General features: G+C 44.5%; 1 protein-coding gene across 1 annotated transcript; it reads right to left on the reverse strand.

Moving 5' to 3' along the window:
- Positions 1 to 55: 55 nt before the first annotated feature.
- FGFBP1 (fibroblast growth factor binding protein 1) lies at positions 56 to 1918 on the reverse strand. The gene is made up of 2 exons (XM_038745951.1): positions 1857 to 1918; positions 56 to 1166 (listed from the first exon to the last, which is right to left on the reverse strand). Exon 2 carries the CDS (start codon positions 1143 to 1145, stop codon positions 438 to 440), a length of 708 nt encoding a protein of 235 aa, XP_038601879.1. The 5' UTR covers positions 1146 to 1166; positions 1857 to 1918; the 3' UTR covers positions 56 to 437.
- Between the last annotated feature and the right edge of the window lie 13693 nt (positions 1919 to 15611).

The following is a 15611-nucleotide window of genomic DNA, read 5'->3' on the forward strand; positions in this document are numbered from 1 at the left end:
GGAACAAACTTGGAGGCAAACGGGTGAAAAGTATTTTAAAAAGTTTATTATCTCAGATAGTTTAAGAAGTCACATCAAAAGAACTGTACAGTGTCACAGTGCATTGCACTTAAATCATCACTTTGGCTAGCTCAGCTCAAAGAAAGGCCCGAAGAAGACTTCGTTTATCTACAGCCTCTTTAAATGGTGTGTAACATCTCTTGGTAATATGCTCAGAACAGTCTCTACGAAAATATAATCTATGGCATCTGAAAGGGTGAAGCAGACCTTGAAGTATACAAATCAGAAAACACCATTAAATACTCAGTTTGGTCCTCTCCACTCCTCTCCAATGCAAGTTCCTGTCACACAGGAACACCTAGAAGGCTCTGCAGCATTCCTAGAGGATCAAGCTCTCAGTAACTCGGAATTTGGATGGGGCGCCTCAGATTGATTCACTAGCATGTATTATCCTGTAACATGGTGAGGAAAAACCTACACAGCGAGCTCCAGGAATGCCCACAGTACTCATCCACTACTTTCCTCTGGTTAATAATATCCTCATCTTCCTCACAGTTCGGTGTCCCCTCGGCCACTGCCCTGTTTTCTGCCCGCGCTGTAGGAATTGTCCCTCCCAACCCGCCCTGCTCACTCTTGTCTTCTGAACCACTCTCGCTCTTGCTCAGAGTGGAGTTCACCATCTTAAGGGCTGCCCCCGACGAGCCTTTCTTACAAAGCCAGGACTTGAGGACGCTCCCTGGGTCCTGGCAGATGCCCTTCTGTTTCCGCAGGACCCGGCTGATCTGTTTCCAGTAGGGCTTTTCATTTCCCTTGAACTGGGGACAGGAAGAAGGATTGCCCGCGTAGGCACACCCAAACACGCTGTTGCCCCTCTTGCACTCAACCGTCAAGGTGCTGGTGGCGTCCTGTTGTGTCACTGCCCAAGTGCAGTCCGCTTTATCTTTAGTGGAAAACTTGCCCTTGGGAAATCCTTTTTCTCCTCTGGATGTCTGCCCTTTCTCATGTGGGCCTGCTGATCCAGCCTGCTGTTTTTCCATTTTGCCTTCTCTCCCATTTTTTCTTTCTTTCCGTTTTTCCCCTTCAACGAAGAGCAATTGAGAAACCAGGAGCAAGATAGAAAAGAGGGCGATGCTTTGGATTCTCATGGCTTCGGCCCGGCAAGGAACCTGTTATGCCAAATCAAATTAGTTAGGCTGCCGTTGAGGATTACATTTATCTACTTTGCTCCATCCCTCAGGACAATCGCTGACTCGCTGATTATTGCATTCCATGGTTCCTAGAGTTCTACAAAAGAGTCTCCGGCTTCTAGGATTACCAGATGAGGTACACCCAATACTTGAAAAACTGCTCTAATGTTGAGGTGACTAAATTAGATACCACTTTATTCCTCTCATCCGCCAAAGTGGTTTCTGACAGAAACTTAGACACAGGGCTTACGGCTTTGGTAATTTCTCGATTCTATGCCCTGAAAGAAACGAGCTTCAGTCTTCCCCAGAGACAGCGATTTGTGACAGAGGAAACAGTTACGAACGATGCCAAATTTGGCTGTAGCCGTTAGTAAAAGCAAATGCCTCTCTTAAAGGTTTGTTCCAAAATAAATGGCGAAAACCTTATTATCAGAGATAGCTGACGCTCATTTTCCAAATACATCTATCTCATTTCATTCATAACCTAGTCTGCCAAGAATACTGAGGAAGCAGGAGAAGAAATGCAGCCTTTTAAGACACACTGGACTTTTAAAGCATATATGGAGAGAGAGCTGTCACAATTTTTCTTTCTAATTTTCAGGTGAGAATACCTGGGTTACTATAGTCTAGAGCTAGAACTCCCCAGTAGCTTAATCATGAGACACATACCTTAGCTGGGTGAAGGTACTCAATTCTAGTTCAAGGTAAACCTGTTGGCTTTCAGAAATCTCCAGCTTGAATGGAAGCCAGTGGGCTATTTATACAGCCTAAGGCCCGCCTACATCCCATCCCAAAATATTACAACACAATTGAAGAACACCTTTAAAACCTTATTCATTCCACCTAGACCCGCCCTCTTGAGATGATGCCAATGCTCTCAGTAACATGTAAGAGCCCATCGCCGGCAATGGGGTGACAGAGGTGTGGCTGACTATTGCATTAGTCAAGTCTTTTTGTTTTCTTCTTCAGGATAGGAGTTTTGTAAACCTGCAGTTCTCTCAGAGAACTTTATCAGCAGTGAATACCTCCCTTAAACTATGTTCTGTGATTATACGAGTTTTCCAAATATAGCCTCTCCTCCTCCTCCCCGCCTCAATGACCCTCTAGACCCTGAGCTCGTTGTAGGCATGGAATGTGTCTGTTTGTTGTTGCATTATAGTCTCCCAAGCACTTAGTACTTTGCACATGGTAAATGCTCAATAAACGTGATTGAATGAATGAATGAATGACCAACATATATCATATAGTGTCGAGTGGTTTTATGTCATTTTTATTTGTGCTATGTAAACATGGACTAGCTTCAGAGTCCCAGGATACCCTTATCCGAGAAAAACTCCATTAAATAAAGGCACACCCTTCCCCTCCCTGTTTTTTAAAGATCTGTAGGGGTACTCCTATCATTGGGTAGGTAAGCAAAGTTTAATCCACTCTGTTCAAAGTGGAGAGATGTAGGCTCTGAGAAACTGATAAGGGAAGGGAGTTCCAGATTAAGGACCTTGCTCTAAGGACACTTTGCCCCTCACTCCCCACAAGGGTAAAATCTGGAATTTAAGACAGCACAACATATGCTGAGAGTGAGCTCCTTGACTTCATAGTGAGACTTTTTTGTACCGTATTTGTTAGGTGCTTACAATGTGTCAAGCACTGTTCTAAGTGCTGATGAAGTAGAATCAAGCTAATCAAGACAGATACAGTCAGTGTCCCACATGGGACTCACAGCTAAATAGGAGGGAGCACAGGTATTGAATCCCCATTTTGCACCTGAGGAAACTGAGGCACAGAGAAGTTAAGTGACTTGCACAAGATCACACAGCAGGTAAGTGGCGGAGCTGGGATTGTAACTCAGGTCCCCTGGCTGTGGGCTCCTGCTTTAATCACTAGGTCACACTACTTCCCTAAGAATGTGCACTACATTTCACTAAGCAGAATCAGTGCTGCCCTAAGGAGTATCACAATGGGATATTTCATAGAGATAGGGGAAGAGGAGGAAACAGACCCAAGAAACCCATTTCTGCAGTCCAACCCGAAATGAGAAAGTCTCCTTCAGTGTTTTTTTTATGGTATTTGTTAAACACTGACTATATGCCAGGCACTATACTAAGCACTGGGGTAGACATAATCATGTTGAATACAGTCAATGTCCTCCATGGGGTTCATTGTCTTAATCCCCATTTTACAGAGGAGGTAACTGAGACAGAGAAGTAAAGTGACTTGCCCAGCAGACAAGTAGTGAAGCAGGGATTAGGACCCAGTTATTTTGATTCCTATCCACTAGGCCAAGCTGCTTCTTTACATAATAAACAGAAATCCACATCTGGGAGCAAATGTGTTATCTAACAGACATGAACTGAGTTGTAGTAACAGTATTTATTAACCACTTACTGTTTGCAGAGCACTGTACTAAGTACTGGGAAAGATTGCAAAGTTGAAAATTAGACTCTGTCCCTGCCATAGTCCATTTCTCAAAAGCTGAAAAGGATACATAAATTCCCACACACAAAGAAGTGTAATTAAGATTTCCCCTCTCCCTTCACTTGCAGGTACCCAAGCATTGAATAACATTGTCAGTGTGATTTGAAAATCACAGTGGGGCACTGTCCAAGTGCCCAGGGCACAATGAGGCAGAGAAAGATTATTTTCTGTTCTCATCTTCTGAAATCCCTCTTTGGATCACCTTAAAAAAGGGTTTGGGTGTGCTTCTTCTGGAGTCAGAAGGTGGGCTAACCCTTTCAAGTCTTTAACTCTCTAACTCATAGTATGTGTGAAGCAAACTATTTCCAGAGTCCGTCTGGGTCAGCCAAACAATGAAACAATGAGAGAGAGAGAGAGAGAGAGAGAGAGAGAGAGAGAGAGAGAGAGAGAGAGAGAGAGAGAGAGAAAGAGAGAAAGAGAGAGAAGCAGTGTGGCCCAGTGGATAGAGTCAAAAGGACCTGGGTTCTAATCCCAGGTATATAGTAAGCACTTACCATTTAAAAAAAACAAAAAAGAAAAAAGAAAAGAAAACTTCTCTGATAATCTAGTGAGTTTCTTCGAACCGGCCCCTGAGATTACCTGAAATGTTGTACTGCTCTCCTCAAGAACGTATGACATTTCATCTTCTTCCTCTTTTTTTAAGGTATTTGCTAAGTGTTTCCTGTGTGCCAGGCACTGCACTAAGCGCTGGGTAGATACAAGCTTTTAGGGTTGGAAACAGTGGAAACAGTGTCCCACATGGGGCTCCCAGCCTTAATCCTCATTTTACAGATGAGGTAACTGAGGCACAGAGAAGTTAAGCAACTTGCCCAAGGTCACACAGCAGAAAAGTGGCAGAGCCAGGATTAGAACCCCAGTCTTCTAACTCCCAGCCCTGGCCACACTGCTTCTCTTCCTTCTGGTTGGCTGCTTTCCTTGTTTTTCTTAACACAACAAGTTCTGTGTTTGCCCAGATTTTCCCTCCAAACAGGATTTTAATTTCCTCTACCCTCATCATCATTATTCACAGGTATTTAGGGAATGGTCATGGAGGGCTTAGTCCTGGAGCATACACTAGGCTATAGCTGTATTTCTCGGTTTTTTTGCTGGACAACCCTGATCGCTATCTTGGTTTTTAGCAAAGACGCTTTCACTTGCTTAAGTCTGAAGTGATCCAGAAATGAGCCTGTGATGGTTTGGTCAGGAGGGTGGAGTTAGAATAAGAGGCAAGGAGACTGCTGTCAGCAGGGTTGGGAAGCCAGCTGGGAAGTTTGCAAATTTCAAATGGAGAGCACTGTCAATCACTATCTGTTTCTTCGGTAATGGATCCCAGCCCTCAGTTCAGCTTGACTGAAGCAGAACAGATCATTTGGGTAGCTTGAAAGGTCGTTTTTAGAGCCGTCTGAAGAATAATAAAAACAACAATCATATTAATAGCGGTAGTGGTATTTGTTAAGCACTTACTCCATTTGCAGCACTGGAGTAGAAACAATAGAACTAGGTCAATCGCAGACCCTGTCCCAAATGGGGCAGGCAATCTTTAGGAATAAGCAATTATTCAGCTAAAGCATGGCTAAAGATGCAACATTTTGGCCCGAATGACTTATTTGAGTTTTAAAGCCAGTTTACTGGACCTATTCAGCTAATTTAGGCCAAACTCCGTTTTGGAAACCTGGATCGTCTAGATAATTTGTATGCCGAGATGTGTCCTGCTGGTCACCCGCTGGTTTGGCTTCAACTCCTGACTGAAACAAGGACGTCCAATAACCGTGCCTTGTTACTGGACTGGCTCAGTCGAGCGAGTCAGCCTTTTTCCTTTTTCCTTTTTCCCGGTATAACCATTCTTTTGACTCGGGCTTGAATGGACTGTATTAGTGTCTTAGCAACTTCGCATAAGATCCCCCGCTCTGCCTCCATCTCCGAGCTTTTCTGCAGGCTGATTGGTAGCCAGTGAAGGTAGGGCTGAGCGTGATGTGAATCGGGATGGGGGTGGTTTAGAGAAAGGCCAAAGACTGCCTCGACCTTTCTTGGGATTGCCCATACTACTCCTGGAAATTCCCCCCCACCCTCTGCCCAACCTTGGCAACACCCTGCTAAGGGTGGCGTGTCCTGGCCAGTGTCTTTTGGCAACATTACCTTAGAGAGAGACCTTGTGTAACAAGAATGGCTTCTATAGCTCATTAAAATGAGAAGAAACAAATGCCCTACTGTCACCCAAGATCATGCCACTACTGTTGGACAGAGTAAGCGCTTTTCAGAGTGTTAGAAACCTTGCCATAATGAAATTTTCACTGAGTTCGGCTGAAGACACTTCCTATTGAATGAGGCTAAGATCGTCTCCAGAAGATACGGGCAACAGGGCAGGGAAACATTTTCTCCTTTGGAAAAAATGTTCTTATGTTATTATTATTGTTATTTTTCTTTCTCATTATTATTATTATTACTGTTATCATTATTAATAAACAATTCCATTATTATTCTTAATAAGGAGAAGAAGAAGAATGGAATTTGTTAAGCACTTATTACACACCAAGCATTGTACTAAGTTCTGGGGTAGACACACAGTCCTTGTCCCACATGGAACTCATAGTCCAATAATAGTAATAATAATTGTGGTATTTGTTAAGCACTTACTATGTGCCAGATACCATACTAAGCAGTGGGGTAGTTGTAAGCTTATCAGGTTGAACATAGTCCCCGTCCCATATGGGGCTCACAGTTCCAATCCCCATTTTACAGATGAGGTAATAATGAAAATAATGATAATAAAATACTACTACTAATAATAATGTTGGTATTTGTTAAGCGCTTACTATGTGCCAAGCACTGTTATGAGCTCTGGGGTAGATACAAGGTAATCAGGTTGTCCCATGCAGGGCTCACAGTCTTCATCCCCATTTTACAGATGAGGTAAGTGAGGCGTAGAGAAGTGAAGTGACTTGCCCAAGGACACATAGCAGACAAGTGGTGGAGCCGGGATTAGAACCCATGACCTTCTGATTCCCAGCCCGTGCTCTATCCACTACGCCATGCTGAGGGAGAGGAGTTAATCCCCATTTTACAGATGAGGAAACTGAGGCACAGAGAAGTGAAGTGACTTCCTCAAGGACACACAGCAGGCACGTGGCAGAGCTGGAATTAGAACCCAGGTTCTCTGACTCCCAGACACACGCTCTTTCCACTTGGTCGCCTTTCTTGAAGAAATAGATCCAGGTCTCATTAACCAATTAATGGTGTTTATTGAGCATTCACTGAAGAATATAATACAATAGCATTTGTAGACAATATCCCTACCCACAAAGGGCTTATAGACTAGAGCTAAGCAGGTGCAGCAGTATTGGCTCTGGGCAACTCAACTCTGCTGAAGAGATCCTGTCTTTCCACAATGGAAAGACACTTGCTACTTGGGTCGTGCCCCTAGGATGGGCTAGGGATTTTCCTTCCTGAAACTGGAAGGAAAATCATCTAATCCAACCTGCTTCCTCCAGGCTGGTGAGTAATTATACCATCCCTAACTCTATTTATTTATTTATTTATTTTACTTGTACATACCTATTCTATTTATTTTATTTTGTTAGTATGTTTGGTTTTGTTCTCTGTCTCCCCCTTTTAGACTGTGAGCCCACTGTTGGGTAGGGACTGTCTCTATATGTTGCCAACTTGTACTTCCCAAGCACTTAGTACAGTGCTCTGCACACAGTAAGCGCTCAATAAATACGATTGATGATGATGATGATCCCTTACTAATAATAATAATGATGGTATTTGTTAAGCACTTACTATGTGCCAAGCACTGTTCTAAGCACTGGGGTAGATACAAGGTAAGCAGGTTGTTCCACGGGGGGCTCACAGTCTTCATCCCCATTTTCCAGATGAGGGAACTGAGGCACAGAGAAGTGAAGTGACTTGCCCAAAGTCACACAGCTGACAAACGGCGGAGCCAGGATTTGAACCCATGACCTCTGACTCCAAAGCCCAGGCTCTTTCCACTGAGCCACGCTGCTTCTCTGTAGAGTAGAGTAGAATAATACTACTCTATTACGGGTTTCACTGGACCCAGGAAATGCATCCTTATGTCTCACTTAAATCCCTCCTGCATTATTCCTGCATTATTTTACATCCATTGTTTTTGTCTGACTCCATGAAGGCCAAGAGAACAACTGGACAGCCTCTTTAGAAAATAACAAAATTTCATCACACTCAGTTCCTCCATAATGTATACCTTTGAGAAAATTGCTGTAAAGGAATTAAAGAACATTCTTCCAACAGAAGTACGAGAAGCAGCGTGGCTTAGTGGAAAGAGCACAGCCTTGGGAGTAAGAGGCCATGGGTCTGAATCCCGGCTCCGCTACTTGTCAGCTGTGTGACCTTGGGCAAGCTGCTTAACTTCTCTGTGCCTCAGTTACATCATCTGTAAAATGGGGATTAAGACTGTGAGCCTCACATGGGACAACTTGATCACCTTGTATCCCCCAGCGCTTAGAACAGTGCTTTGTACATAGTAAGTGCTTAACAAATACCATCAATACTATTATTATTATTATTAACAGCACATTTCCATCTTGATAGAATACAGTGATGGTAGCAATGTTGTCAATCACAGGGTGAGTACTACCATGTGAGGTTTCTTTCATTCATGCCAAGAATGAACCCAAGAATTATACAAGGAACTGAGTGCACTAGTAGATAGCAATTAAATCACTCCCTGGTTCCCTCTGTGAACTATTCCAGCTCCGTTTCTTTTTCCTCACTGGACCTATTTTCCATCCCGGTAATAATTTTCATCATTTTTCTCTGGACCCCAACAAGTTTTTCTCCCTCCTTTTCAAAGTGTGGGATACAAGTGATTCCTGTGCTCTACTGGAATTCCCACTAGAGCACAGTTTAGTACAGTGCTCTGCACACAGTAAGTGCTCAATAAATATGATTGAATGAACAAAGAAAGCAGCAGGGCCTAGTAGAAAGAGCATGGAACTGAGAATAAGGAGGCCTGTTCTTTTAAAAAATTTTCTACAAGGCATTTGCTAAGCATTTATTTTGCACCAAACATTGTATGCAGTGTTGGACTAGAGCTCACAGTCTAAATGGGGAGGGAAGAAGGCATTTTATCATCATTTTACAAATAAGGAAACTGAGACCCAGAGAAATTAATTGACTTGTCCAAGGTCACACAGCTGGCTAGTGGCAGAGCTGGGATTAGAACCCAGATCTCCTGACTCTCAGAAATGTGTTTTTTCCCATGAGGTTACCCCATTTCTCTGGCAATGTTGCGTCTCTTATACCAGCCCGGCCACTGGTCTAATCTGTGACTTTGAGCAAATCACTTAGTCTTTCTGGGTCTCGGTTTCCTTATTGCTTAAGTGGTGATAAATGTTTGCTCCCTCTATTCCTTATATTGGGAACACCATATTTCTGGCCTGATTAACTTGTATCACTCCAGTGATCAGCAGAGTGCATGGCACAGAGTGAGCACTTAATGCCATAAGTATGGATTATTTCCAGAGTCTTGGATGTCACATTTAGGTACCAGCAGCGGGGAGCAGTCTAGGTGAAAGAGCTTGAGTCTGGGAAGACTTGGATTCTACCCCGACCTCTACATTCAACTACCTTGTGGCTTTGAACAAGACTCTTTGCTGCTCTGTGTTCTACTCCTCATCTGTAAAATTGGAAAAATAATACTGCCACTCTCTACCTCAAAGGGATGTGTTGTGAGGACAAAAATAAGGTAAATAACGTGAAAGCAATATGGGAAACAGGAGCACCATACGAATTCAAAGAATTAGTACATTTCTGCCGATTCCTCCAAGATGAACACTGGCTTTTTCACTAGCTACAGCACACTACTGATTCATAGTCCATTCAGCGTAGCTATGGTTCCCCAGGTCTTTTTGGCTGTCTGTGTAACCTACCATGTTTTTCCTTTAGGCTCTTTGATTTTTGCCTCTGAATGAGTTTATTCATGTTATTTCTTTTCATAGGACCCCCCTTCTCTAATTTATCCAGTTCTAGTTCTGCTTTCCAAAATGTAACCTCTTTCTTTGGAATCATAAAGTCTGGAATTGAATTTTTAAAATTGTAATGGTTAAGCATTTACTCTGTGCCAGACACTGTACTATGTACTGTGGTAGATACAAGCTAACCAGATTGGACACAGTTCCTGTCCCGAGGGAGCAGGATTTAGACCCCATTTTCTGTTTTTTTTCTTTTTATACAGATGAGGTTACTGAATCACAGAGAAGTTAAGTGATTTGCCCAAGGCCTCATAGCAGACAAGTGGCTGACTGAACAAGAATTAGAACCCAAGTCCTCTGTTTCCCAGGCCTATGATCTTTCTTACCTGGCCACGGTGCTTCCTTAGACTGTTATTTCTCCAAAATTTACCCTGAGATTTTGGTAACTTGTTTCAGTGCAATCCTTAAGAGCAGTATGCGCCTTACCTGCTAGTTCTAAAATCCCACTTCCTCCAGTCAGTCAGTCAGTCAATCAGTGCTTTGCACATAGTAAGCGCTTAATAAATGCTATTATTATTATTATTATTATTATTATTATTATTATTATTATTATTATTAAGCACTTGCTTGCTTTATGCACTTGCTTTATTGAGCACTTGAGGGGAAAGACTTGAACAATGGCATAGAATTGGGAGAGTCAAGAGTAGTATACAATTAGGAGGTTAGCTTGGGAGAGCTTAATTGGTGTGTAGCAGGAGAGGAGAACTAAGTAAGGAAGCTTTAGTATAGCTTCAATTATTCATTCATTCATTCATTTAATTGTATTTATGGAGCGCTTACTGTGTGCAGAGCACTGTACTAAGCACTTGGGAAATACAAGTTGGCAACATATAGAGACAGTCCCTACCCAACAGCGGGCTCACAGTCTAGAAGGGGGAGACAGACAACAAAACAAAACATATTAACAAAATAAAATAAACAGAATAGTAAATATGTACAACTAAAATAGAGTAATAAATCTGTACAAACATATATACAGGTGCTGTGGGGAGGGGAAGGAGGTAGGGCGGGGGGATGGGGATGGGGATGGGGGAGAGGAAGGTGGGGGCTTAGTCTGGGAAGGCCTCCTGGAGGAAGTGATCTCTCAGTAGGGCTTTGAAGGGAGGAAGAGAGCTAGCTTGGCGGATGTGTGGAGGGAGGGCATTCCAGGCCAGGGGGAGGACGTGGGCCGGGGGTCGACGGCGGGACAGGCGAGAACGAGGCACGGTGAGGAGAATAGCGGCAGAGGAGTGGAGGGTGCGGGCTGGGCTGTAGAAGGAGAGAAGGGAGGTGAGGTAGGAGGGGGCGAGGTGATGGACAGCCTTGAAGCCCAGGGTGAGGAGTTTCTGCCTGATGCGTAGGTTGATTGGTAGCCACTGGAGATTTTTGAGGAGGGGAGTAACATGTCCAGAGCATTTCTGCACAGAGATGATCCAGGCAGGAGCATGAAGTATAGATTGAAGTGGGGAGAGACAGTAGGATGGGAGATCAAAGAGGAGGCTGATGCAGTAATCCAGTCGGGATAGGATGAGAGCGTACTCTCACTTGGGAGAGTACTGCACAGAGAGTTGGTAGGCATGTACTCTGACCACAAGGAGCACCCCTCAAAGCCCGACTAAGAGCTCACCTCCTCCAGGAGGCCTTTTCAGACTGAGCCCCCATTTTCCTCTGCTCCTCCTCCCCTCCCCATTGCCCCGACTCCCTCCCTCTGCTCTACTCCCCTCCCCGCCTCCCAGCACTTGTGCATATATGTACATATTTATTATTCTATTTATTTCATTAATGATGTGTATATAACTATAATTCTACTTATTTATATTGATGCTTTTGATGCCTGTCTACTTGTTTTGTTTTGTTGTCTGTCTCCCCCATCTAGACTGTAAGCCCATTGTTAGGTAGGGACTGTCTCTATCTGTTGCTGAATTGCATTTTTAAGCACTTAGTACAGTACTCTGCACTCAGTAAGCACTCAATAAATATCATCATCATCATCATCATCAATCATATTTATTGAGCGCTTACTATGTGCAGAGCACTGTACTAAGCGCTTGGGAAGTACAAATTGGCAACATATAGAGACAGTCCCTACCCAACAGTGGGCTCACAGTCTAAAAGGGGGAGACAGAGAACAAAACCAAACATACTAACAAAATAAAATAAATAGGATAGATATGTACAAGTAAAATAAATAAATAATTAGAGTAATAAATATGTACAACCATATATACATATATACAGGTGCTGTGGGGAAGGGAAGGGCGTAAGACGGGGGGATGGAGAGGGGGAAGAGGGGGAGAGGAAGGAAGGGGCTCAGTCTGGGAAGGCCTCCTGGAGGAGGTCAGCTCTCAGCAGGGCCTTGAAGGGAGGAAGAGAGCTAGCTTGGCGGATGGGCAGAGGGAGGGCATTCCAGGCCCGGGGGATGACGTGGACCGGGGGTCGATGGCGAGACAGGCGAGAACGAGGTACGGTGAGGAGATTAGTGGCGGAGGAGCGGAGGGTGCGGGCTGGGCAATAGAAGGAGAGAAGGGATGTGAGGTAGGAGGGGGCAAGGTGATGGACAGCCTTGAAACCCAGGGTGAGGAGTTTCTTCCTGATGCGCAGATTGATTGGTAGCCACTGGAGGTTTTTGAGGAGGGGAGTAATATGCCCAGAGCGTTTCTGGACAAAGATAATCTGGGCAGCAGCATGAAGTATGGATTGAAGTGGAGAGAGACATGAGGATGGGAGATCAGAGAGAAGGCTGGTGCAGTAGTCCAGGTGGGATAGGATGAGAGCTTGAATGAGCAGGGTAGCAGTTTGGATGGAGAGGAAAGGGCAGATCTTGGCAATGTTGCGGAGCTGAGACCGGCGGGTTTTGGTGACGGCTTGGATGTGAGGGGTGAATGAGAGAGCGGAGTCGAGGATGACACCAAGGTTGCGGGCTTGTGAGACGGGAAGGATGGTAGTGCCGTCAACAGAGATGGGAAAGTCAGGGAGAGGACAAGGTTTGGGAGGGAAGACAAAGAGTTCAGTCTTCGACATGTTGAGCTTTAGGTGGCGGGCAGACATCCAGATGGAGATGTCCTGAAGGCAGGAGGAGATGGGAGCCTGAAGGGAGGGGGAGAGAGCAGGGGCAGAGAAGTAGATCTGGGTGTCATCAGCTTAGAGATGATAGTTGAAGCCGTGGGAGCGAATGAGGTCACCAAGGGAGTGCGTGTAGATTGAGAACAGAAGGGGACCAAGCACTGAACCTTGGGGAACCCCCACAGTAAGAGGATGGGAAGGGGAGGAGGAGCCTGCAAAGGAGACTGAGAAAGAACGACCAGAGAGAATGTGAGTGAATGAACAATCTAGAGGAGGACACTAAGGATATATACCTAAATGCCGAGGAGTTGAAGGTGGAATGAATGTCAAATGCTTAAAAGGTGCATAGAAAGAGAGCATTGTTCAATTAATAATAATAATAATGATGATGGCATTTGTCAAACACTTACTATGTGCCAAACACTGTTCTAAGTGCTGGGGGGTAGGGGGGGAATGCAAGGTAATCAGGTTGTCCCACATGGGGCTCACAGTCTTAATCCCCAGTTTCCTCAATGGGGATTCCCCAATTCCCTCCTACCTCACCTCCCTTCTATCCTTCTCCAGCCCAGCCCACACCCTCCGCTCCTCTGTCACTTACCTCCTCACTGGGCCTCGTTCTCCACCCCCGGCCCACGTCCTTCCCCTGGCTTGGAATGCCCTCCCTCCACACATCAACCAAGCTAGATCTCTTCCTCCCTTCAAAACCCTACTGACAGCTCACTTTCTCCAAGAGGCCTTCCCAGACTGAGCCCCCTTTTTCCTCTCCTCCTCCCCAGCCCCCCATCTCCTTCCCCTCCCCACAGCACTTGTATATATATTTGTACAGATTTATCACTGTATTTATTTTACTTGTACATATTTACTATTCTATTTATTTTGTTAATGATGTGGATTTAGCTGTAATTCTATTTGTTCTGATGACTTTCATACCTGTCTACATGTTTTGGTTGGTTGTCTCCCTCTTCTAGACTGTGAGCCCATTGTTGGGTAGGGACCACCTCTATATGTTGCCAACTTGTACTTCCCAAGCACTTAGTACAGTGCTCTGCACACGGTAAGCGTCCAATAAATACGATTGAATGAATGAATGCATGAATGAATGAATTTTCCAGATGAGGTAATCGAAGCACAGAGAAGTTACGTGACTTGCCCAAGGTCTCACAGCTGACAAGTGGCAGAGCTGGCTATTGGTATGGCCAAAATCATTCTTTCCTACCTTGTCAATGGGGATGTGATGTGGGATGAAAGCAAGGTCTTAGTCAACATTAGCTGTATCTAGCTTATGTCTGTGATCTGAAGAGAAGGTGATGATATTTGTTTGGCATGATTGCTCTTTATAAAGCTCTACTGGTTTCTTCCTAATACTGTAGGCTCTACTAAACAAATTGATTTATTAATTTTTCTCATCTGAACCCAGGATCAGTGGTAAACTCATCTTTGAGAAGTAGAGTATGAAATCTATATCTACCCTGATCTAACTAAACAATCACTCAATCAATAAATCAATGGTATTTATTGTGTACTTACTATGTATGGAGCACTGTACTAAGCACGTGGGAGAGTACCTTAGAGTTGCTAGACATGATTCCTGTTCTCAGGGAGCTTTCAAATCCAAGCCTTGTCTCCTCCCAGTGCATCAGCTTCATTCATTCAATCGTATTTACTGAGCACATACTGTGTGCTAAGCACTGTACTAAGCACTTGGGAGAGCACAGTATAACAACACCGTATTGCCAACACCTCCACAACATCGCCAAGATTTGCCCTTTCCTCTCCATCCAAACCGCTACCTTGCTGGTTCAATCTCTCATCCTATCCCGACTGGATCACTGCATCAGCCTCCTCACTGATCTCCCATCCTCCTGTCTCTCCCTGCTTCAGTCTATACTCCACTCTGCTGCCCGGATTACCTTTGTACAGAAGCACTCTGGGCACGTCACTCCCCTCCTCAAAAATCTCCAGTGGCTGCCTGTCAACCTACGAATCAAGCAAAAACTCCTCACTCTTGGCTTCAAGGCTGTCCATCACCTCACTCTCTCCTACCTCACCTCCCTTCTCTCCTTCTCCAGCCCAGCCCGCATCCTCCACTCCTCTGCCACTAACCTCCTCACTGTGCCTCGTTCTTGCCTTTCCCGCCGTCGACCCCCGGCCCACGTCCTCCCCATGGCCTGGAATGTCCTCCCTCCACACATCTGCCAAACTAGCTCTCTTCCTCCCTTCAAAGCCCTATTGAGAGCTCACCTCCTCCAGGAGGCCTTCCCAGACTGAGCCCCCTTTTTCCCCTACTCCTCCCCATCCCCGCTTTCTGCCCTACCCCCTTCCCTTCCCCACAGCTCTTGAATATATTTGTACAGATTTATTACTCTATTTATTTTACTTGTACATATGTACTACTCTATTTATTTTGTTAATGATGTGCATATAGCTGTAATTCTATTCATTCTGATGGTTTTGACACCTGTCTACATGTTCTGTTTTGTTGTCTGTCTCCCCCTTCTAGATTGTGAGCCCGTTTTTGGGTAGGGACCGTCTCTATATGTTGCCGACTTGTACTTCCCAAGCACTTAGTACAGTGCTCTGCACACAGTAAGCGCTCAATAAATATGATTGAATGAATGAACAGACACATTCCTGCCCACAATGAGCTCAAAGTCTAGAGGGGGAGATAGACTTTAATATAAATAAATAAATAGATAAATAAATAAATTACAGAAAAATGCATTATATATATTTACATATATCTATATTTATATATGTGCTGTGGGGATAGGAGGGAGGATGAATGAAGGAGCAAGTAAGAGTGGCACAGAAGGGATTGGGATACAAGGAGAGGAGGACAATCAGGGAAGGCTTCTTGGAAGAGATGTGCCTTCAATAAGGCTTTGAAGTGGGGAAGAACCATTATCTGTCTAATATGAAG

The sequence above is a fragment of the Tachyglossus aculeatus genome, chromosome 4 (genome assembly GCF_015852505.1).
Source record: "Tachyglossus aculeatus isolate mTacAcu1 chromosome 4, mTacAcu1.pri, whole genome shotgun sequence".
Lineage (NCBI taxonomy): Eukaryota > Metazoa > Chordata > Mammalia > Monotremata > Tachyglossidae > Tachyglossus > Tachyglossus aculeatus.

Excerpts from the sequence above, each read along its gene's own strand:
- FGFBP1 (XM_038745951.1), bottom strand. The coding sequence starts at position 1,145 with ATGAGAATCCAAAGCATCGCCCTCTTTTCTATCTTGCTCCTGGTTTCT.